The sequence below is a fragment of the Chelmon rostratus genome, chromosome 8 (assembly GCF_017976325.1).
Source record: "Chelmon rostratus isolate fCheRos1 chromosome 8, fCheRos1.pri, whole genome shotgun sequence".
In the NCBI taxonomy this organism is placed as follows: domain Eukaryota; kingdom Metazoa; phylum Chordata; class Actinopteri; order Chaetodontiformes; family Chaetodontidae; genus Chelmon; species Chelmon rostratus.
Genome location: NC_055665.1, coordinates 8,057,778 through 8,083,108, shown reverse-complemented (window position 1 = coordinate 8,083,108; position 25,331 = coordinate 8,057,778). Strand labels below are relative to the sequence as shown.

The 25,331-nt window shown below is 42.8% G+C and overlaps 1 protein-coding gene across 1 annotated transcript; it reads left to right on the top strand.

Moving 5' to 3' along the window:
• Positions 1 to 491: 491 nt before the first annotated feature.
• Positions 492 to 17,425, top strand: rspo1 (R-spondin 1). Its single transcript, XM_041942663.1, has 6 exons — positions 492 to 901; positions 4,896 to 5,598; positions 7,701 to 7,895; positions 10,425 to 10,568; positions 11,259 to 11,483; positions 15,751 to 17,425. The coding sequence occupies exons 2-6, from the start codon at positions 5,502 to 5,504 to the stop codon at positions 15,954 to 15,956; spliced, it is 867 nt and encodes a 288-aa protein (XP_041798597.1). The 5' UTR covers positions 492 to 901; positions 4,896 to 5,501; the 3' UTR covers positions 15,957 to 17,425.
• The last annotated feature ends 7,906 nt before the right edge of the window (positions 17,426 to 25,331 follow it).

Here is a 25,331-nt window from a genome sequence, read left to right as displayed (position 1 = left end):
CTTGCAGAAATCAAATCAATATGAGTCCAGCTCTGCTCTTCTCAGGCGCTTTTTACGCTTTGTTGTTTAAGCAGAAGCAGGAAACTTAAAAAAAAAAAAAAAAGGATGTTAAATGGTCACTTATGGCGCTTTAAGTCAGACAGAGGCTCATCTGTGTTTGTCTTATATGGTGGCATGAAATACAGAAAGTGTATGGCACCTATTTGGAGTGGCTTTACTCCATGCTCCATTGGTGCACTAGCCTTCTCTGCAGGATGAAGGCCCAATGCGGAAACAATCATCTTCATCAAATCACATCGAATCAGGGAATAAACGTGAATTTGCACACAATGTAGGTCGTTTAACAGCGACACTTTCACCGCAAGTCCACCGCAGGTTTTTCATCTCTCAGTGAGAATCTGAGGGGTGGGGCCTGTAATGCCCGCTGGCAGTGCTGAGGTTTGGATGCAAATATCACGGCTTTGTAACTACTTGCCTGAGTTGGATGCAGTTCGACGCTTCAAAGTGGATTTAAAAAGCGCGACTCGCAGGAGCCTCAGCGCAAAAGCGCGTCCCGACTTCAGAGGACGAAATAAAAAACTCAGAGTGACTGAAGTCATCGGAATATGTATTTTTTTATGCATGTAATCTTTTACTGGAGGAATCCACTTTAATCCAGTGCGCACTGTCTGCCTTGCGCATCCTTTGCAGAGCCTGCAAAGAAGTTGCCTCGAAATTGTGGCAGATGTGAAAGAAATGAAATCATGTGTCTTTTTAAGTGATGACAGAGAAAGGTTGCATGGGGGTATCCTGTAGGAGGAGTTCGATGTGACCAAACAAGTAACGGATTTTCCCTTATAAAAAAGGAAATTGAGTCCGGAGCGCTCAATGAACAGCATTACTTGGGGACCCCGATGCACAGGTGGGTCGATTCTACTCTCACATTTTACTGATCGGATCAATTGATTCAAAGCTTTGGTTACATTTAGATTTGAAGAAACATCTTAATTCTGTGTTAAACTTTGTTATAACAAATGTTTATGTAAAAGTTACTTTATTGTTACTTTATTATTTATCATTGTTACTTTAAACAAATAACAGACTGAATTTTATTTTCATCATTATTATTATGATTATTTTTACTACATGTATGTCTGTGACGATCCTAATTCATTTTATTTTGCAATCAATAACATTTAACATTTAAGATTGAAAGTAGCAATCTGCAGCAATCATGACAGAACTTTTTCCTGAAATACAAACTTGCCCGATATGTAACCAAATGTGTAATAATAATGAGAATTAATCATTATTTTGGGACATTAGATTTTAACTGTGGCTAACCTGAACTTTAGAGTGAGATAGAGTTTACATTCTGTTTTTTTTTTTTTTTTTTTTTTGTCACTCATTAGGATTACATTGATATTTATCCATACACACACACACACACACACAGAGAGAGACACATACTGCCTCCCCAGCTTCAAAATGACAGACAGGGAGGCCTTTCTAAAAGCAACAGGACAATGTCGTGACAGGGGAGATGCTGGACTGGAGACAGGTGGGGATCTGCATCTGATTTTCCTTCTCCCTGTAGAGCAGCAGTGCAAACAGCTGTAACCCAGCCTGGTGTGCGAGCCTGCGAGACAAAGCTGAACTGTGTGCGACTGAGCTGCACAAGATCAATCCTCCGACTGCTGGAGCTGTGCAGGCTTTAGCCCTACGTGGAAAAAAAAAAAAAAAACCTCCAGGGTCTGGTGGTGGTTTGATTGGAGGGAGAGGCCGATGATGCTTTTCTCTGCTCTGAGTGTCCACTGTGATGCACATTTGACCTCTCAGCGCCTTGACCGTTTGAGCCGCACAGCAGAGGAAATAATTTGCAGAATGGTTTAGGCTTCTGTGGGTGGTGGTGGTGCAGTCAGGTGTTTCTCCACACTCTGCAGATAGCTGAGCTGCAGGTGATCTATCACCAACAGATTCTGATTGAAAGGTGTTGAAAGCATGGGTGCGTGCATAAGAACGATGATTATTACAATACCCTTGGTCAACACCTCATTTCCCCCATCCATTTGTTCTGTTGCGTCATCTCCTTATGTTCTTCTCTCTCTGTTTTCCTTGTGGGCTAGGCTGGCTAACTCCAGAGCTTATGGCTTGGATGTACAAATCAGGGATTTTACAAATCAAAATAAACTGAGCATTAATGGTCAGCATGAGAGGGTGAAATCAGCTGCAAATTCCTTCGCTTAGTACGCTGCACGCGAGCAGCCAAATTTGGGGAGCAAAATCAGCTAATTTAAAAGCCAGATTATTTGCCACTTATTCTACTGTTGGAGTCCAGATGCAACTTAGAAGTAATTTTATTTTGAGGTTAGTGTGGGGGCCACATGTTGCAGAAGTAGAGAAGAAGGAAGTGTTGGATCCAACATTTTGGTCATTCCCACATGAGGAAAAAGACATTTTGAGTAATGAGCTCAGTGAAATCTCTGAAGGTTGTGCCTTCTTTAGCCTTTCATTGCCTCCCATAGTTATTCTCAGTGTGTGTTTGTGTGTGATTGAGGCATTTTAACATACGTTACACATGTTGATGATCCTTGTTCAGCTCTTAAATATGCGTCAAAAAGCCAGTAGGTTCAGTCACAGGCACAAGGTACATCGACAGGTTGCATTTGTTACTCTGAGCTTAGAGTTGTGGCACCTTCTCCAGTTCAGTAAATTCCCAGTGTGGGAGCTCCCTTTCAGTGCTTGAATAATTGATAGATCAAACTTAAGACTTACAAAGGAGGCAATTTAATCTCCTGACTATTTGATGAGCGGGGCTTAGTTTCATTGGGCTCAGCTGAATGTGGCTGACGGTGAGGAAAGGCACTCAGTTAAATGGACGAGGGAGCGGAGACAGAGAACTTTCGAAACATGGTACAGGTGCCACAGTGGCAGCACAGTCACCTGGTGAGGTGTCTGCGATGCGGGACGCTAAAAATGCCAATGGGGCTAAGCCTGCAACAGTCATTTTTCTGAGGAACCTAACAGCCAGATCCTGTCTCTTATCTCCATGCTGTGTGAGAGCAGATATGGATGGGCTGAGGTGGGCTTTTGGCAGGTTGCGCGGAGTCGTGGGAGTGCTGTGTTATGAAAGAGCCTCTGGCACATGTCTTGAGTTACTCAGTGCTGGGAAGGTTGTGTTCTGAGTGATCCAGAGACTTAGCATGTCCCATTCTCCAGTCATCACTCTCCAACCAACAGGTGCTGCAGACGACTGGCTGCGCCACTCTTCTGGCGCTTTCCTGTAAATACGACTTTAGCCGAGAGGTGTCAGTGACATCGCGAGTCATTAAGTATTAAGCAGTAAATAAACTGGAGGGAAGAGAGACTGAAGTGTCTCCCGATTAGGAGGGGATACAAGTACCCGCGTCCTCTGTCAGGTGTAAATCAGTGCTATGGAACACTGAGAAAATGAACTTTTTTTCTAAAAGTCTTTAGAATTAAGAAATTATATATTGTGTGTGTGTGTGTGTGTGTGTGTGTGTTTGCGCTATTTTCTCGATTGATTTTCTTGGTGATCAGCGCCAACAGGCTTAGACAGATGCACCCATTTACCAGCAGCTCAACTTAACTCAAGATATCAAGTAATGTCATATTAATGTTTCACAATAATAAGACATTTTTATAATTAATGACTCTCTCTTTTCCTCCAGTTCATCACTCAAATCAATCCTGATTCATAGAAATTAAATAAAACTTAATCCTGGATGCTCAGTATATTTTGTGTCAGTCCAGCTAAAAGGAATATGGTGAAATCTGATTTGGTCGACACTGATATATACTTTAACAAAGAATGTAATGTCGCCTCCTGGAATGTTTAGACGCACCAAATGGCATTGTCCTTTGTGTGATTCAGAGCCACAACCAGCTCAACAGCCAAATATGGTCCTATTTTTCTTTATTGAGCTGCGAGGGAGGACCTCCCATTGCTCAGATGCTAGCATGTTCTGCGTGTCCTCTTCACACCAGAGCTGTAAATACAGGCAGCGCATGACACTATCTTAAAAAAGATCTCGGCACCAAATACGACAAAAGGCCTTCAGTCTGAGTGTGTGTTGCATTTCTCTGAGAGAGCTGACTTGACTGCATTTTCAAAGGATAAACAGGCTCAATTCATCATTCGGGTAAATAGAGCTTGAAACGACCCCAAAGTGTTTGTGGTTTTCAGCTTCCTGTTTTGACTGATCATTACTTCTTCACATTTCTAAAGCAGAGGAGTAAAATTATCATTTTTTTGAATGAGTGCAGTATAATGATGCAGGATGAATAGCATATCCTTGTTGCACGGGGTTAGAATTTAATGTCACTTGTCTGAGCATGCACAGCAGTGTGATGTTATTCTATTACTATTGGAATAACATATTAAAGTAATAGTCCCACATTGTGCTAAATAGGCAATTCTCTTTCTTGTTGAGAGCCACATGAAAGAGTTTGATAGCGCTCTTGAATCTGTACCAGAAATATGAAGCTACAGCCAGCAGCTGGTTAGCTTAGCTTAGCATAAAGACTGGAAACAGAGGGAAACGGCTAGCCTGGCTCCGTCCAAAAGTAACAGTTGCCCACCAGCACATCTAAAGCAAAATCTGCACAAAACCAAAAAAAGTTTTACTATTTCTTGGCCAGACGCTGTGACTTCTGGAGCCTAGTCGTAACCATTAGGATGCTGGCCGGAGACCTCAGGAAGTCACACCTCTAGCTAAGTTAGTGGGCTGTTGGCAGTAGCTTTATACATCTCAGGCGTGACAGAGTTATTGAGCTTCTCTCTCAACTCTGATCAAGAAAGCAAATTACCCAAAATGTTGAAATATTCCTATCTCTATCTGTTCTCCCAAACCTTTTTCCCATGTTTTTGTCTCCTCTGCCTCCTTTTGCTTTAGGTAGCTGTGTTGCCGCACGTAGTCAAGAACCTGCATCCACCTTGTTTCAATCAGCAAACCCTTATTTTAGTGCCTCCGCAGAGCACCTTTAATGAGACACATGCTTGTGAGCGCAGGCACTCACTGACAGCAAACCCTCCTCAAACAGCGGGTTCCCTGCTTCCCTGCCAGCCCACCCCAAGCTTCATGGGTTGAACCACCAGAAGTTCGGCAATCTCCTCTCCATTCTCTCCTCCTCTTCATCCTCCGCACGGCCCCTCGGCCCCCCTCCATCCTACAAGCCCGCTCTGTCTGCTTCCTTTGCCAGTACTACCACCAGCGTGATGGCTCGTTGTGCCTCAGGCTTGTTTGGACTCGCGACCGCAGCATCACCCTCCACTCCACAGACTTGCGGACGCTGCAGCCACTAGAGTGAAGGAGACAGCGAGACAGAGGGGGGGAAAGGGAGAGACAGACAGAGAAAGAGAGCAGTGCCACAAGAGAGAGGAGGGATCATCCGTCCCAGCAGCGGAGGGATTCACCTGTCCCACAGAGGAAGGCCCCCCCCAACCTGATCCATCTGGTCGCAGGGGGGGACCCTGCGTGGCCGGGAAGGCAACAGGGACTATGCAGCTGGGACTGGTGGCGCTGACAATGGTCTTCCTCAGCTCCATGGGTCACAGCGATGCTCTCAAGCTGTCCAAGGCGAGAAGGCAGAGACGGGGTGAGTTTCTCAGCTTGTTTTTTATCTCTTTTCTTTTTTCTCCCCCTTCAGCACTGCTGCCTTTCGTTTCTGCGGTCTGAGTCACAGTGGTGGACGTCTTACAAACATTTAACAAGCAAAATAAAGATAACATTTTGTTTATTTTCACATCATTCTTATTTGTTTTTTCAAGGCGGGTTATGTTAGGTTCAGTGTTTCCCCTGACGGGCTCTTCTTTCTTCCTCCTTTAGAGATTATGCCTCTCTCAGTTTATGTAAAACTTTTATGGGTATTAGGACTGTTTATAAAAGGGGTTTTGATGGATTCGCCCCCAAAGCCATCACTCTTTTTGTGTCTGGCTCTGTGGGTACATAATGGAATGAGTACCTGACAGTCCTAAGCTCTCAATTGGACCGTGCTGCCGGTGTTGTTGTAAGCATTTTTCTGACCTCACGCAACCACAAAGATGGTCTGAGGCCGACATGCAGTATATCTCTGGCCTCAGAGCCTCAGCGCTGGTGTTACTGTCAGCTTTGGAATAATTCTTCCTTTACACACAAGGAGCTTTCAGCCTATGCCAGCCTCAGCCCCAGCCTCTGTGAACCAGAATTCATATAATACCATGACTGGCCACAGTAACAGATGTGGTGTTATTGAAATCACACAGACTGGAGAAGAAGGACTGTCTGTGACTGCTGTTTATGGCATAAAAAAGAGAATATTTGCTACAGTATATAGACTCACACATACATGCACAATGACCTTAAATGCGTTCGCAGTTGTTCGTGTGCCATTGTAACGAGGACAAAAGGATTTAGGTCACTCACCATATACATGAGCTCCCTCTGCATCGTCACAGTCAGTTGAGGCTTTTGCCCTCCAGATATGGAAGAGGTCTGCAGTTTACACCTCTGATTTACGGCTTTTGCATCTTTCACGTCATCACATTCAGTGTTTTCTTTAACCATCCTCCCTGGAATGCGCATAGCTAAGCACAGAGGGACTTGGTGTCTTAGCTGTCGGCTTCCCTCTTTGAAAGAATTTAGTATCATGCAGGGATCAAACCATGAAACCATCGGAGAGGAGATGAGCTCATATCATGCTTCCGACAGCTTTTTTAGTCCACCACATGTCATAAACAGTTTAAAACACCACATTCTCACATCCTCCAATCTGCTATGGTTACTCCCCAGGACCATTATTACTTTTTTCATTATTAGTGATAGTGGGCAATAAGGTCTGGCTGTAATTGCTGCATGTGAGGTTATCGTGACTACGATTCGTTCGTGGGAGAACCCTTTAAACGCTTTTACCAGTCCAACTTATCGGTGCGAGGCAGGACGGCTGAGGGATTGCTGGGTGAGAGTATGTATAGTTAGAGGTACAGGACTGTAAATCAGCTCTGACGGCTGTGTAGAAAAAGGATGTGCACTTTGACACACTCTTCCTAGAAATGATTTAGATTACTGGTTGTGTGCTTTTTCCTCTTTGGGAGATGAGGGAGCTGGATTAATGTCTGAATCTGGGATTACAAGAAAGTGAAGCATAGCCTTAGTGCATTTTTGGAGTTAGGACAGGGGATTCATGCTGTTTGGTACCACCAACTGAAAACCAGTGCCATATTTGATTCTTGGCCATGGCCGTCACTATCACAGTTCTGTCATACCCAGATCATTTCTGACTGGGTGCAGTGGAGGTCCTGCGTGATGATACTTGACTGATTTCGACTGGCTCTTGGTTGGCTGTCAGCCCCGATTACCTGGGTTTCTCCCAATGAAAATCTGTTAAGTATCTCCGGCGAGCAGTTTGAAGTAAACAGTGAGTAAGTGTTCAAACAAAGATGTTTGGCCCAGCCCCCAGTTAGATTAAGCTGCAAGCATTAACCCCTCCTTGTTGGAGTGATAAAGCGCTGGCAGGTTTATGGCTGGATCTGTGGAGATGCCAGCAAAATATTAAAGCTCCCTGATGTTGTAGGCAGACTGTTGACCATTGCCCTTTTCATTCCCTCGTTAAAATTCATATCTGGCTGGAAACAATGAATCTTTTTATGTGATGCTCCGCCATGCTGTTATGTTGCCTACATCAACCTGACTGCTCCTTTCTCTCTGTCTGTGTTTCCACAGTTAGTACAGAGGGGCCGCCATCTTGCCCCAAAGGCTGTGACCGATGCTCTGAGTATAACGGCTGCATCAAATGTAAGCCCAAGCTCTTCATCTTCCTGGAGCGCAATGACATCCGTCAGATAGGCGTGTGCCTCGCCTCCTGCCCCATGGGATACTTCGGCATGAGAAACCCAGAAGGCAACAACAGATGCACCCGTGAGTTTTAGACTCAGTGGGCACATTAGATTTGTAGATACACATCTGGAATCTTCCAAATACACGCAGGCTCGAGCTAACTCGCTGGCAAACATCACACAGCTGATGTCAAATCAAGCCTGCAGAAGTGTAAACGATCTGTTTATCTTTGGCTCATCATCTCCTGTTTATGTACAATATGGGGGTATTTGGATGAGCAAAGGGATATCCTCCTAGTTCCTTTGTCTTTGTTTATCCGTATATTTCCACTTTGCTACACCAGGTTGTGTATTGAACAAAGACCAAACAAAAAATGGAGATCCTACCTGAATCAGTATTGCCCGTTTTGCCACACCCTTCATTCTCCTGTCATTTCATGCATCTTTAACCAATCTATGCAGCTATTTTCCATGTTTGCGAGTCAATAAAATGCCCCCACTTATTATTGAATGCACACTAACAAAACGCAAGTGTCCAGTAATAAGTAAACAGAAGCGACCACTTGATGAAATCCTCCTGTTGTTGCTCCTTATGCCTGTGGGAAAAGGACACAAAAAATAGCCACCAAATCCAGCAAAGTATTTGCTGAACCGGAGGAAAGTCAGTAGAACTTTTAATTGAACTGGTCTTCATTATAGTTATTGGCAGGTTTGGCTCATTTGGAAGCTGGGTGAAAGGGCGGCCACACTCATGGTACTTACCATGCATGCTTGGTTTGTTCTGATGGCACCGGTCCAGTCCTTTTAGCCGAGGAGTGCCAGCACCTCTGTCTGTTGTCTGTTTCCCCTTACGTGTGGGCAGAAAACAGGATCGGAGCAAAATCCCAACAAAAACATTTCTAATGCATTGTTGTTTGTCTGTTTTTGTGAGAGCATGTCTGTGTTTTTTATTTGGCCCTCATGTGCAGGGTTCATGCCAGGCCACAATCCATGTTTGTTATACTTTCACTTTTACCCATTTTTTTATTCTGATACACCCTTACTAACTGCACCATGCACTCTGTATATACATATATCTATAAACCCTACTTAGAAGGTTTATTTGAATGATAGCAGGTCTATATGACTACTGATTGTTCTTTGCACAGTAACTTTTATCACCTCAATAGTTAAGTCAAATTATTATGTCAAATTTGATGACATTCACTGATGCTTCAGGTTAGTCATAGGCATACAGTAGATGGTTGGGGGCAGCTACAGTGCCCACAGCTTGCACTGATTTTCTGCTAAGAAAAATGCAAACTATTCTACTCTTTGTTTTTCTTGACTTCCCGTTCCCACATCACCTAACATCTGTCAGATGTGCTAAATAATGTTTTCTCTCACGTTTACATAACCCCGTCAGATAAAGCTCATAACTCTGGCTATGGTGATGCAATATTTTCAGATTTTGATATTTCAGATTCCGAGTTGGAAAAACAGGAGCTGTAATTTTGTGCTCCAGCTGTCACATTGTAATGTGCTGGGCTTTCTTATTCTTTCTCACTGTACTGAGAGGTAGACAGCATAATCTGTATCTAATTCTGAAGTAACAGTGTAGATTACATTTAGAGCATTTACCTTTCAAGACTTGTTGCATCAATGCAAATGACACAATTGATGACACAAAACAATTTTTGCATCTTTCATCAAAATACTGGCTCATTTTCAACGAACCGAAGCCCCGTGTGTTGCAGCATTCATTCACTGTCCCGGCCTGTTGCAGAGAGGGCTGAATTTCCTCAGCAAATTCTTTTCGGAGGCCCTCAGTGGCTAACCTGGGTTATTATCCAATCATCTGACTTTATACATGTCATCCCAGAATGTCTTGTTAGCAACATTTGTCTTACATTATAGGGCTACAAACGTCAGTACTGTCAAATTTAGCTGTCAGAGGCTTAAAAATAGTAATTGGGAGCAGGAGGCAAGAACGTTAAGATCCCAGTGAGGATTCAGTGTTAGATCATTTCTGACCTTGGCATCGGGCCAGCTGCAGAGTAGACAAGTTAAGTTTAGTATGAGTACGATGAATCTAGATATGAATATTTCCTATATTGAAATATGGACAGGAATTTCCATGTTCTCCACTGTTTTTGATAAGAAAAAGGAAGTGCCTTTCAAGATGAACCCAAGCTTTTTAGAGTTGTTTAAGATGTTTTTTTTTTCTCCTATGTTTGTAATTATCCAAAATTCAACAAGTTGTTTGTTTGACTGGAAAGTTAAAGATTTTAATGAGTCTGAGGTGTGGAGAAACCCACTCTTGAGAAACCCACTGAAGGAATACGGTCCTGGCTGTACTCATTCACACCCGCTTTCCAAAAAAACAAGGCCTGTGGTGCATGTGTTTTTAAGAGAAGAGCGTTGCTCCCCCTAAATAGACCCCGTGTTGTTTAATCACTAATAAATCTCTCAGAGGAAATAAAATTCCTCTTGTCCTCTCTCTCTGGAGAACCATTAGCTCTTTTCAGCCAAGTGCAGCGAGTCAAAATGAACACACACACAATCAATGTGACTGAAACTGATGTGATCCTCTCATTTGATCCTCTCTTTTTGTCTCCCCTGTGTCTTTCAGAATGTAAAATAGACAATTGTGAAGCGTGTTTCAATCGCAATTTTTGCACAAAATGTAAGGAGGGCTTGTATTCACACAGTGGGCGATGTTATGTCAGCTGCCCTCCAGACCAGCGCACCGTCAATGAGACCATGGAGTGTGTCGGTGAGTGACCTTCAACCTTCGCAATCTTTAGCCTCAGCGTCTCTTAAAGCTCCTGTAATGAACCAAAGAGTATTATGTAAGTGCTGTCCACTTACTGAAGCTGCTCATAGGTGACTCATTTATTTAAGCAGCCAATTATGTTCAATTGTCTGGACCTGGAAAAGGGGACGTGAACTCATGAGAAAAATCACAAGATCTCTTGATCTCACCTTCTTGTTCTTTTGTTTCTCTTCTTCTTTGTAATTGAGAATAATTCTGTCGTAAGTTAGAAATGACAGCATCAACAGCGAAGTCCACCTCGGCTCCAGCGTTGGAAAGAGCTGGAGCCTTGAACTGACTTTCTGGCATCGGGTGTTGTTGTTCTAACTTGACCCCGCTGGTCCACTGAGACTAGACTAACATGACCCTGCCTCTGTCGTGAGTGCAGTATACATAATAGCCACAAGGTTTGGCACACTTTCAGGTTCATAGAAACCTTCTCCCATCTGCCCCTCTCTAGTCAAAAAACAAAAAAAGATGAAATTGCTTTCAGATTTGGAAATTACTTAACTCATTATTCTGAGCTAAAACTGCTGGGTTGTAAAAAAAAAAAAAAACAGACAGGAAGGCTGCGAGGCAAATGTGAGATGTTCGAGCTGTGGATCATTATTCACTCACTACCTCGGTCTTTGTCACGTTTTTTTCGCCCAGGTCAGCGTACTGCGGAGTGCGAATTGGGCGAGTGGAGCCAGTGGGGTCCCTGTATGAAGAAGAACAAAACATGTGGATTCAAGAAAGGCTCGCAGTCTCGGGTTCGTGTGCCCCTTCCGCAGGTCCACAGCCCAGACACCTCCCCGGCCTTTATACCCTCACAGGCCTGCGCTCCGCAGACAGAGAGAAGGAAGTGCGTCGTGGCCAAGACGCCCTGTGTGAGAGGTAAACGCAAACACACATAAAGTGCTGGAAACACATACATTAAGGAGGATTACATAGATGCTTCTAATAAAAAGTCCAGTTAATAATAGTTAGAATCAGATGGCAGCGCTGGGATTACAGATGAACATACAATAAAGTCTGTGTGCTTCATGAAATGCCTCCACCAGTTAATACGATGACTGATGGAACCATTACTCAACATCCGAAGGCCTGTATTCCCGCCAGTGTGTCTGTGACCCACAGCGTGTTGATTGGGTTTGGTTTGGCTGCACTCGCAGAAGGATACAGAATCTCTTGACTTCTCAGCATGTAAACAATAAACTCCATCTACGAGCCAAGCAGATGAAGGGCGGGCATTACGCACTGCAAAGCTGGACCAGGATCAGAGCTGGAAGGGGCTATTTGTTCTGAAGACCGTTGAAGCGTGAGGTTTACACGTCCGTGACATGTTTGCTTGGGCTCTTATCATCCACACAGCAGCTCGCTGTCCAGCAGGTTAACAGTCATTCTCACCAGTCAATGGCCGTTATTAACTTTCGTAACAGCTTATCAGTTGTTCTTGGCCTCACTTGCAGCTGAAGGCTAAGAAAGTCTTGCCCATTGGTGTAGAGTTTATAGGATGAAAAGTGCAGCAAAAACACCAGTGAGCCCGGTTATTCGCTTTCAACCATTTTGTTCTTAGTAGCAAGCAAAAAAATCAAATAATTAGCGGGGGTGCTGGGATAATAAACCTCATGAAGCACAGAAATAGGACAGAGCTATTGTTAAACAGTTTTTTTGAGCTATAGCATTTGTTCTCTTAAACTGTAAGGGACTTATTGCTAATGAAGAGTATTTACCAAATGTCTTGCTCTCTAAATGTCACCGTGTACTACTCTGTTTTGCATAATGTGCCCATTTGAACCAAAGTTGGAATCTTATACTTATTTACAAGGACTTAGAGAACCGTAAACGAGCAGTATTTAAAGCCTTTATTGGACAGTGGCACGCTTAGGGGATTTCGGGCAGCGGCAACATTGCGCAACAGTATTTGCACGGTGCTGGCATCAGTACAGATGTTGCGACATGTAACAGATGATATGCCTGATATATTTGAGTAAACATGGAGGAGGCTTTCGTATTCAAGCACCATCCTCTCCACTCTGGAACCGTTCCTTTAGGGCTACGAGTCCAACGACCAGAACACGATCTGACGTTGTCCCATATAGATCTGTGGTTGTGTCTAGAGGGAAGGAGGCCGGCGTGGCTTGTAATTGCTCGGTGAGGAGTGGGCTCTTCGTTGGACGGGCTGTGACAGCATAATTTGAGAAATGAGAAGCAAATTTACTCTGTCTGACGCCTGCGTCCTGGAAAGAATTCCAGCCGTGGGTTTCCGACGAATAATTAACAGTGAAATATTATAAACTGCCCTATAAAAACTGCAACGTAGGCTGCCAAATTTCTAAACTTGGATCAAAGCTAGTTCATATCAGAAAGGCAGGGATGACATGTGAGGTATCAGCTGACGAGTGTTGAGTCATAGAAGCTTTGTGGATTGTGAAATGGTCGACTGTTGATGTTAAGGAGATTTTTAGTCCAGTTTTTCCTCCATTTTACTGCTAAATACTTCTGTATGAAAATAAGACACATACTGCACAACTGCCAAAATGCACAGGAACGAATTTTCCTCTGTGAGGTAATTCATGGGTGATGGAAGCATGACTCTGGTGAAGCAGTTCATGCGGGTAAACTCACTCTGTGCAAAAAGAGCGCAGCTGTCGATTCATCTGTGGGAGTTGGCTGGCAGACTGGCTATATAAAACACAGGGGGCAGACCTTGTATAACATTAGTGATTTAGTGGTCTGCAGATCTCACGCTTTGTGTTGATTTGGCTGCAAATTTTTTCCCCTTTTCCTGAAGCTCCACTAAAGGGTCTCACGCGAAAACAGAATTTTCTGGATGTGTTATTGCATTTGTCAGGGAAAATTGTTTAGCTTGGATGGAGAGGAGGTACAATCAGGGCTGTCATAAACTGATGGAGTCCCCCTCTCTTGGCTCCATTAGTGATTTGCTAGAGAAGTAATTAAGTCCTCACACAGTAAGCACATCAGCTCAGTTGCTGCAGAGTGTGCGTGAGGACCCTTCACTTCACTCCGGCTTCGCTCTCGTTCATTGTGCCTCATTGTAATAAATTGAAACTATTACTGCTCGATATTAAGTGCTTGTTTGAATGGCGGTCATAAAAGCCCCGAAATATGTTTATTGATTCAAGGCAACGCATAAATAATGAACACGCTGGACACAAAATCATCTTATATGGTTCGAGCCAACTGACCAAATGATGTCAGCCGTAATGTTTTCATGATTTTGGCACTAATGGCTCCAGAAAAAATGAGTTAGTCCTTTTTGTGTACTACTGTGTGAGCCTCGTAGTTTTCGGTCAGGGATAAAGCTGTTGCGACTCTGCATGGGTCTGCGGTGGATAAATATTTTTGTGTTTAATCTGTTCACGTTCAGCTACATCGAATTTACTTTGTCACTGTATAATGATTTTCACCGGCTGGTGTGTAAACATGTTTCTGGTGAAATCTGAGAAATATTCTACCTTTGGACGTTCAGCTTTTTTTTTACTTTGCACTTAAACCAGAGAATCAAAACTGTTTGTATGACAAGTTTAAAAATTCTGGTAGGGAAATAAACACAGACCTGCAGCTATTACTGCACAGCAGTAGACAAACATGGTGGCGCCATAAGCCCTGCTCTTGTCAACTGTGCAGCGAACACTGTCCAGCCCTTGGCATGTGTTCACTCAGTTTCCAGGATGTGCAGAGACTCTCAACGCACAAGTTCATAACAAACATCCTCCACCGTAACTACACTCCTTCGGATATACAAAACCGAATACTTGTGAGTGCTGCCTAAACTGTAGCCATCTGACACTAGACACAGTGTCCATTTCCACTTTGCGACAGCTCTTCGCGTCTTTGTGGGCCATTATTTGGCCCTTGACAATGTTTAACTCATTTTGCCAGGAGTGATTTTAAAGTGATTTATGTGACAGAAAATTGTGTCACTTGACTGTCCTGAGTGCTTTTACAGTCTATGCATGAGCTGCATTTTTAAATCAGCAGCTAATCTCTTTCCTCTCCTCACTGGGTGAGTGTGGACATTAACCACACTGTGATGGATGTTTGTATTTAGGGAGCAATTATGCTCTTAAATGTGTGACAGGTGTGAATCCTAATGCAAGAGTGCCAGCAGAGAGAAGATGGGGGAGGGGGGGTATGTCTGTGTTTAGTGGGACGAGGGAGTGAGTGGCTGCTGAAATAGAAATTAAGAGTCTACAGTCATGTTAGTGGCTCTGTGAGGCCACAGCAGTGCTTTCAGCTAAATGCTAATGTCGGGATGCTAACATGCTCATTGTGACAATGCTAACATCCTGATGTTTAGCAGGTATAACAAATATGTTCACCACATTAATTTGGTGTACCAGCAAATAACAGCAAATGTTTACAATTAGCACTAAACGAAGTACAGATGTCATTAGTTTCTCAGGTGTTTGGTTATAAACCAAAGTATTTGACAAATTCAGTTTATGACCTGGTGGTGGCGCAACAGCAAAAGTCAAGGGATCAGCAAAGTTATTATAATTCATCCCCAGGGGAGCATGAATATATGGACCAAGTTTCATGATAATTCAATAGATATTTCACTAAAATCAGAAAGGTGAACCTTCATGGTGTCACGACAGGACGAGTCTGAGGATTATTATTGGATTCGGATTCAGCCTCTGGAGACCATGAACATCTGTGCAAAATTTCATGCCAATTGATCCAACAGTTGTGGAGATATTCAGTCAGACCAGAGGAGAAGAGGCAGGCCGGCCAACTAACGTGCCTAAAAACAATTGGCTTGCAAATGTTTAGATGTTTTATTTTATCCTATTAGGTTTGATTATTATTTGTCAACCACTTGCGGCACACTGGTCGCTGCTGTATACATCCTGCCAGCATGCCTAAACATAGCATTATAATTCTGGACTGGATGTGCATGGTTTACACTTGTTTTGCCTGCATTAAAACCCGCACAACCACAACCACAAGTCCTGATCCAACACACATCCCTTATCATCCACTCTCATCCCTCAGGAATCCATGTTTTTCATTGTGTTTAGCCAAGCGGAGGCACTTCCACATACAACATCCGATGATGACGGATATCTTACAGGAGTTTATTTGACAAATAGTGTAAACTATTAATCAGATTTTCGATGCGTTCTCATTTCAGAGAGGAAGAGCAAGGGAGACCGACAAGATGATGCAAACAGGAGAGAGAGGGAGAATGCACGCGGGCGAGGAGGAGGAGGAGGAGGTGGTGATGGGGGAGGAGGAGGAGGAGCAGGAGGAGGAGGAGGAGGAGGAGGAGGGAAGAGGAGAAAAGGCCAGAGCAGGACCACCACTGTTGCCAGCATCACAACCAGCTCTGTCTCCTAAAGTCCACCGCCTGCTGGATGGGGCCAAGAGCAAACAGAGACAATGCCCCACCCAGCAGCACCAACCATAGACAAAGATCAAAGTGATGAAGGAAAGGATTAATGCTGCTATGCATTGTAGACGATGCAAAGAGAACTGGAGGATTGCTGCAACTCGAAAGGCTGTTCGAATAGATGAACATATCTGGAGGACACCGGTGTCTCGGTGATCCTTCGTGAAAGACTGCAAAGCCACGTTGAGGACTGTGCTTGGACACGGTTCGCGCCGTGAGCCGAACCGTGTCACTTGACTAAGAACAGATCCCCCTGCTCTGACTGCAGCGTTCGAGCTGGAAGTCCGATAATGAATGAAGGGTCTCTTCAGTCTCCTCTGGTCTATGATGTATTTTGTTCCAGTCCGATTCTAATCACAATCTGTTCTTCATTTGTTTTCATGTTTGTGAGAGGTGGCAGATGGATTTTCTCAACAGCCGCTGTACGTGATGTAAAGACAATGAATAGTATTAAGTCTTTGTACCTTTATTTCCTGTTGTGAGATGAAACAAAATGAAAGGCACTGGAAATCATTTGTGGTTGCTGAGGACAGAAGGTCTTTGATATATTGTTTTGAGGAGGGGAATCTATTACAAAGCAAGCCTAAGAGAAGAGATAGAGGAGGATTACTGGGAGCCATTCTCATATCCTTCTCCGATGACTTGACACAAACTTTCGCCATTTGATAGCTTAGTTGTTTGTTTTGAATTAAATGTTGGTGTGTGTATCAGAAAATAACTCCGCACAGAAAACGAGGAATAAAAACCTGAGTATTCGCATGTGTACGAGGTTGCATGTGTGTGCCTTTGTGCATGCAGAAGTGTGCGTGCGTGCTTGTGTGTGTGCGTGCGTGTGTGCGTTTGCCTCTACCTAAAGTCTGGGCGTTTGCGTACTTTTGTGTGCATTTCTGCAAGGAATCAAGCTGTTTGTCGACGGAACTTAGATGTTTGTACATGTGTGTTTACGTTTGCACATGTGTGTTAATACTGGTCTCACAGATTGAAAGAATAAGGTCTGCAAAACAAGAGGAAGGAAATGTAAATGCACAGTGATATATCGAATATGCAGTAACTACAAGCCACTGATTATTATATAAGCCATCAAATCATCAGCTGCTCAGTTATCAAGTCTGTTTGCAACAGGGTCTGAAGATTTTGCACAACTATAATGTTTCCTACTGCTCGAGTTTCAGAACAAACATAGCATTTTACACATGTGTACTCCAAAAGCTGGCTTCATGACATTGCAGATACAGAGAATGTTTTCCGTGGGTCTGTTTGCTTTACACAAGATATTAGTTTCAGGAGAAGTTACACGCTACATTATTCATTCATACTATGGATTGTGATGCTGAATATGTCACACTGTGTTTATCATCAAACATAAGAAGTATTAGTATCATCATGTATAGCTTATTCTGTGAAAGCCTAAATAAAGTTCAGATGAAGCTGATGAAACTTCAGTCATACACTGACTTTGCTATTAGTTTGTTTGATTTCGGTCTCATGCTATTGGCTGCTACTGCTCCAGCGTTTATTTATCCATAATCATTGCATGGTATGCTTCATATTCTTCATATATGACACATTTTACACATCAGGACAAATTCTCATGCATAACTTGGGCTTTATTTTCATATTTATGGCCATTATTTCTAGCCGCTATCATAACATTGCACTCGCTGACTTAATAGCTGAGAGAAAGAAAACACGAGGAGTTACACAATCATGCAGTTTTTAAACAAACCTCGAGGTTAACCAGACTGTTAGTTAGTTAGTTAGCTTATTGTGGAGTCCACCGCATTGCATGTAAAACAATACAAGGATGACGACAGGCGCAGCATCAACAAACAGCGTGATTTAAAATACATAACAATAACAATAAAAGTAAAGCTTTGAGATGGAGGGATTGTCAATAACATTTTAGAGGCGCTCAGTTGTGGTTTTACCTCCAAGTAAAGTGGTTTAGATAGTCTGGATGAACTTGTTTTCTGATTGTCTGACCGCTCGTGTTTTTGCCAAGCAATGCCGCCATGTTCTCAGATGACAGCAATTACTTCACCAGCAGTACAATTACATAACCAATAGGAATAATGGCCAGAACTATGATATAAGACCCAAGTTGCAACGAACAGGAATTATCCTTTATGGGGGTAATTTAATCATCAATCTGTTATCAATGAAGCAGTAACAGTAAACATTTGCTCATACAACAGACTAAGCGTGACAAGGGCAGGCAGTCTTGATCAATCAGGACTATTCTGACAATTTTTTTTTTGATCTGCAAGGAGTATGACGCTATCTATTTAGAGGCCTCAGCAGTTATGGTATGGCCCTCCTCAGGCTACAGGAGGCCATCTTGGGAGGTGGAAGAGCTCAGATGGTGTGATGGTCCCGATCACCGGCCAAATGCTGGCGCCTGGGCAGGGGTCGTAAAAGCAGAGACAGAAATAAAAACTAATGGTGTGTCATAGCCAGAAGGGAGGGGGTATACCATGCCTTGGCCCTACAACAAAACAGCCGTTTCTCATTACCGAAAGGGAGGGCAGGGGGAATGGTAGCGTATGCACCGTAAAATACACATTCATCGCTCTTCCTGACCATAAATTCTGACGCTGGCTCCGTTGGACAGAGCTCTCCCTCACCTCCCACTCTCTCTTTTTCGCTCTCTTGCTCCCAACTCCCGTGTTTTCCAAGAGAAATGAATGGTAAATCTTTGGAGTATATGGGTGCCCTCGATTTTGCCAAGATCCATAGCACTGAATGATTTCATTGCCTCGGTTTGAGCCAGACCCCAGGGAGTGCATCACGTCAACAGAGAACACCAAGTCCATGTCTGCACGACTTAAACATACAATCCCTGATCCAAGTGTAAACAAAAGGGTACCACCACTACACCCAAACTCCAAATCAGAGCCTGATATCACTCTCAAATTTACTGACAGGTCTTATGTAGACGTAGGCAACAAGTAAATCTAATTGATTAATGCTTTCTAATGCTGCTAAGGTTCAGTTATACTAGTTTTTCTCATTTTTCCTTCATCAGGCAATGGAGCTGGCTCAGGTACTATCACAAGACCTAAATGTGGGACAGTGAGTGAAAGATGCAGCTGAAAGCATCAGTTGAAATGAGTGAAGCTTTGAGTTGAGATTATTTTGCCATCTACCAAACGAAAACAATGTCCAAGACTGAAGGAATGGCTGCATAGAAAAGAGATGCGTCACAAAAAGGCTTGCAAACACATAAATAAATAAAAGGCACTCCCTCTTCTGTGTTGCCAGCAGCACCATCATCCCATTTTGTCACACAAGCTGTTCCCAAGGTCAAGAGCGAACTCCGATGCTCTTACTATAGTTTGTTTATGCCAGTTTAAACAGTAAACATGGAGAAAAAGTGTTCAATATTTGACCATTTAAAAAAACTCACCAAATCAACACTCTTAACTTTAAAGCTTTCATGAGGAACTATTTCCTTTTAAATGTGGCAAATACAGGAAAGTGTTCACTACAAGTTCTATGAATTGACTGCTTTCATTCACAAAACAGCTGCACGTTACGGGGTCTTGATGTGGGAAACTGTACAGATTTCCCTGAATATCCATCCCTGCCCTCTTTCACCCCTGACCCCGTGTGGGAAATGTTCCGGAACATTTCAGGGACAGACTGCATGTGTGAAGGGGGCTTAAGGCGTGTTGCTGTTCAAACAGTCAAATGTAATTGTTCAGTGCCGTGAATAATGACTCCATTCACCTCCATTGATCCGTCCTGGGACATATGTCAAAATCTTGGTAATTACAGACACAAGATGTAAATGGAAAACAGCTATCCTACTTTCTGTTCATTATTTCAGTGATGTCTTGTTCTTTCTTACTGTAGATAGTTGGAACATTTCCTTTAGAATGCTTTTCAGTCCCATATGCCCAACATCGGTGACATAATTCTTGCATAAATCCTCAGTGGGTGAATTAAAGATCTGGGGTGCATGAGGCCGATGGACTCGCCAACTGAGTCACCAGCGAGTACATCTCGTGGACTCTCTTCTCCCAAAATAGTAACTTCCAGCTCTTTAAAAATTAGCCTTCGGAGATGTCCTGTCAGCAATCCTACCGATCCATGATAATTTCCATCTCTAAAGCTCCACAACCGTCCTCTCTGTATGGCTCAAGATCTGAGAAGTTGAATCTGGAGATCTACAAAGAGAAAATGTCCTCTTCGATTCGAAATATTCCAAAAATTGTACATCAACACTGACAGCCTGGCATGTTTGATCAGCAACAGATATCTATAAAAAGAGGGCTGCTAAATCAAAATAACAGAACTATTTCATGTTTTGAGGAAGCCAACGCTCTTTGTGAGAAGGACAAATCTACATCTGATTATAGTTAAAAGACATAAGTCACTTGAAATGGAAATCAAAACTGTGGCATGAGGGTGGTGTAGCGAGTGCAACTTGGGTTCAGCATTCAACGTTCACGCCAGATGTTCGACTGCCCTTGAGAGATTCATTGACCTTCTACATATCATCTGTTGTGTCTGTAGCTGACTGTGTGCTCGACACTCTCTGCAAAAAGAAGCGAGGAACGGTAGGATTTCCCAGGGACAAACGATGACGTATCAAGTAATTCTTTTTATAATAAGCAAGTGGAAAACCCAGGGCATGCATGGGACAAGCAGCACTTTTAATGAGGTTTAGTTGCTATTTACAAAGCTTAATTTAACCCAAATGTGTCTTAGGCTGAGGAGAGGGTCAGAAACTCCTGCTACAGGAGAGGAAAAGTGAAGAAGAAGGTTGTAGAATGGTAGATCTGATACTTGACATGTAGCGCCACCTTTTGGAATGAATCAGTACTGCACAGGAGGAGACAGACCCCTGAAGTATGGCTGGATGTGGGGTGTGTGTTGCAGGAAGAGCAAACCAGAAAACCCGCAGGAAAAGCTTTGTTGCTGTTACAATAATCGCATCCTTGTTTGCGAAATGTAGCGCTGCATTGACTTCTTTTCATGTCATATTTATGTATTTGGTGACACTGTTTGTGAAGTGATGTAGTTCATCCCTGTGGAGGATTTTTACTCTGTGAACACAGCTCTAACTTTGCTGCAAACCCGGATATTATGTCAAACATTTCTTTTATTCATTTAGATGGTTTTTCAATGGACCACTGCTCTTACTGACAAAGGGCAGCTGAATCATGACTTTAATCAACAATGTTTTGACAGAATTAGTTCATGGTGAGGATAGACAAAAGTGTGGCAGCTGTGGTGTTAGAGATATGGCAGCAGATAACATTTAATTTCCTGCATTTAATTATATTTGCTCAATAACATGCTGTTATTACATGCTCATTATGGTTTTAGTTGGCACTCATGGTTGTGAGTGCAATGAAAGAAATAACCACAAGAGGGAGCCATTAATACATAAAACACATTCTAGAAATTAGCCATTAATTACTAGTACATGGAGAGACATGATCATCTGAAACTGATGCAAGGCTTTCTGTACTATTCATGAGATCTCTGTAAGGGTCATGTGCAATTTGGCAACCCAAATATGTAATAAAAACTCTCTTTTCCTTGTCAAGAGTTTGGAAAGTTTTTGGACAGTGACAGAGCTGCAAAGCCAAAAGAAAAGAGGAAAACAATAAAAGAGGGGATACTAATGAATTCAACCATATCAATCATATTTTATGATTAATCTCTGTTTGTATTTTACAAAGAAGCACTTTTTTCCCCTTATTTTCCAGAATATCAAACACAAATCAGTCACAGGGCGTTATATTTACGCCTCCATGTTTTTCCATCCGTGACAGTTGGCTTCTGCTGGCGTCCTTGTTGAACTTGATGATAGATGTGTGACTTCAGAGTTTTTCCCTGACCATCATTCTCACATGCCTTTGGAAGATCTGTGGGGGTGTTTTATGGCAAAATGAGCTCGTGGGAGAAATACTTTGTTAGGCAGGCATTTGCAATTCATGAAGTTGGTAAAAAAAAAAAAAAAAAAAAATTATGAAGATGGCGCAGAAATTGATGAATTCTATCCATCTGGATCTCTCTCTTCATTTCAGAAACATTTGCAACATCAATAAACCGGCCTCTTGACATCACATACATCATCTTGATAATTTGCCTGTCCAAGTAAATCCTTTCAAATGACTGATACAGAATGGATAAGATCCAAGCTCTGTGTGCTCCCTTTTTCTTTCCATCAAAATCCAACACAAATTCTCATTTTTAAACTTACTGAGACAAGAATCAGATCAGCCCTTCGCCAGAAGAGCTGGAGAGTTTCGCTGCTTTTTTTTTTCAGTGCTGAATCTTCCTGACATTTTGAATTAAACAGTCAATCATGGTGAATCCACTCCTCAAACTTTTCACATTCCAAACATCTTATGTCCAAACAACTGTTCCAACAGAGCTGCCCAGCTGCCAGCGGTAGCAGACTGCAGATACACTGAGCATGCTCAGCAGCTATTTTACCCTTCACCATTCAATCACCTCGGTTTCATAAACCCAAGCAGATTCAAACACATGCTCTTGTAGAAATGTTTTCATTGACAACCTTCAATCCCGCTGAAGCAGGAAGTAATCAAGAGGCTTCTCACTTACCATCAGCAGCTTTGGCTCATTTGATCTGTCTTTCATCTCCCTCGCTGTTGGCCTGATTGCGACGGCTCTGTTCTTTCCTAACAATCACTAGAGAATTCCTGTTGCAGTTCAAACCCTATTACCTTCTTTTCAGCCGCTGACAAGTTGAATCTCCAAACACCTGCACCACTCGACCTTGAAGTCAGGTTAAAAGGGAAAAAAAAAGTTTTTATCAGGAACATCTTTATTTGTTTTCACTCCTTGAATATCACCCCAGCTGCTGCCAAACTTCTTGTTTTGAGCCTCCAAAGCTTCCTTGCTTCAAAATCAGCATCACTGGCTTCAGAAAGTCTGAGACGAAGCCAGTAATGCTGATTACAACAATACCAAGAAAAAAAAAAGTAAGCTATGATAATAATCTGCTGACACAAGTGGCTTTTCTCATCATACAAAGCTTTTACTGCATACTGTACATTTCACATTTTTATGTTTTTTCGCCAGAGCAATTACCAAGAAGGGCAAAGCTCAAACCACACTCAGACAAAAGATGTGACTAATACTCTTGTGTCCCGAAGATGTCCAAGTCTAAATTGCTTTATAAGAATTCATCACATTCCTACGCTCCCACATTAATGAACTCTTTTTGTTCCAAAACCACAGAAAACCCTTAAAAGTGTAAAAATGTATGGGCAGGGAGAAAATGGCTAAGCAAAACAATCACGTCCTAACACACTGTTCACTGTGGGGCCTGTGAAATGCAGTTACTTTTACTGTCTATATATACAACATTTACTGCAGATTTATCACCATGAGGTGATTTCTGAAGGCAAACTTTATAACATTTAACTTTTTACAGCTGAGGTGAAAGGTATGCCTTCTGAGACTGTTAAAGAGTGCACAGACAGCGATGCTATCCGGAGATGCAGTTGTCATCAGTCATCCTCAGGAAAGGAGGGATTTTAATGGAGGTTGGATCAGAGCGGCGGACGCATCCGACCCTGAACTCTGGAAAAACAAGGCCTTGTTTTCCTGCTGAGAGCGCTCATTACAAGACAGTATAAGAGCTTCCCACAAGCGAGCACAACTCCTTGACCTCGGATGGGAGTGAATGGAGAGGACAAGAGCCCGGGCCAAGCCACAGAAGCAGACTCCAAACCTCGCCAACAAGCACCAGCCCCGTGAGTGTCAGCTTGGGACACAGATGCATGTTGTTTTTTTCTGTCTCCGGCACACAGCACATACGTAGGCCATTAGGATGCGGAGAGGCGCTACAGCTGCTCTGCTGTGCAGTCTCACTTTCTGTTGTGGTATAGTTCCTCTGCTGCGGGAATACAACAAATTAAGTACAAGTATCGTAGTAGTATTGATATTCAGTCCCTCAAGTCCCAGAAATTACCTTGCTAATCAGTGCATCTTGAGTGTCTGCACCAAGTTTCATGGCAATAAAACAAATAGTTGTTAAGAAATTCCACTCAGAATCACAAATGTCTCATGGTGGCGCCAGAGGAAAAGTCAGGAGATCACCAGCTATAGGGATCTGTCCTCTGGGGACCATGAGCGTCCGGGAAGAGGGCTCGACCAGGTCTTGTTACAGGCCAAATCTAAACAACCAGGCCACCATGGGACTTTCAGCCAAATAATACATAAATTTAGTACATTTAGTACACAGAAGTCGGACTTAATTTCTGGCTTCATTTCAAAACAAGAGGGTTCCCACCAGCACAGGCAAGTTCTCAAACACTCAGAGACGTGAATTTTGAACAATCAATGAACAGTTTATTTTTGCGTCAGCGGGTTATCTTTAAAATTAACTCTAAAATACCTGAGCTTCAAATACAAAATGTATATACAGTAACTAAATATCAAACTAACAGTTTGCCATTACTACTATGAGACTAGAGGGGCTGCAGCTGATTGTGAGGGGGGTTTAGAGGTAGTGGCCTGTAATTAATGCCACACTCCACAATAAGAAAAACACTGCAATATAAGAAAATAAATAACCTGGAGCACACACACACAGACGAATGCATGTAAAAGGCAGAAGGCAACGGCTACACAGCACACACCAGTGCTGATGCAGCTACAGCCGCTCACAGCAAGGAAACACTTGCCTTTAGGTGGCAGTAGTGAGTTATGAGAGCAATCAAAATAAAGTGAAATATGAATACAAATGTCAGAACAAAGCTAGACTGAAAAAGATACTCAGCCAGAAACCAGCTCATGACTTTCAGACATCGTGGAGATCAGTTTTTCTGTCTTATTGACGAAGCACAGAGGGCTACCTCTGAAAATGTCATGTTCTTTAACCTGATGTCTGCAGGTCTATATTTGCCCTATCTTGGACACATTTCAGTCTTTGGGTTAAACTGTAAACTGACAAGCTTCATAACTTAATTTCTGTCTCTGCATCACCTCATTCTCCATCTTCTCCGTTAGCAAACATGCAGTTAAGAAGTCACTGAGGTATGCTGAATTACCAATGAGACTATAATCTCACAGACATTTGGGGTTAACCTCCGTCTGCTGAGGTTACATACAACAGACGTGACCGCGGTGGACCAGTGCACTTTGTCAAGTGAACACCTAACACTAAACTGAGTAATGACACAGGCCAGGGAGAGCAGGAAGAGAGCATGGAGATGCATGGACCTGGTTTACTTTCTGCTTTTTGACGTCTGTGGCAGCGACGGTGGAAAACTTCTGTCAAAACTCATAGTCTGTCTCTTTTAGCTATTGTCTTAATGTTGCTTCTGTTGCTTGTT

Bases quoted from the DNA above. Each gene is read 5' to 3' on its own strand.
- rspo1 (XM_041942663.1), top strand. From the start codon at position 5,502: ATGCAGCTGGGACTGGTGGCGCTGACAATGGTCTTCCTCAGCTCCATG. The intron at 7,896-10,424 runs GTGAGTTTTAGA...TGTGTCTTTCAG, and splicing joins AGGCAACAACAGATGCACCC to AATGTAAAATAGACAATTGT. The intron at 11,484-15,750 runs GTAAACGCAAAC...TTCTCATTTCAG, and splicing joins CAAGACGCCCTGTGTGAGAG to AGAGGAAGAGCAAGGGAGAC.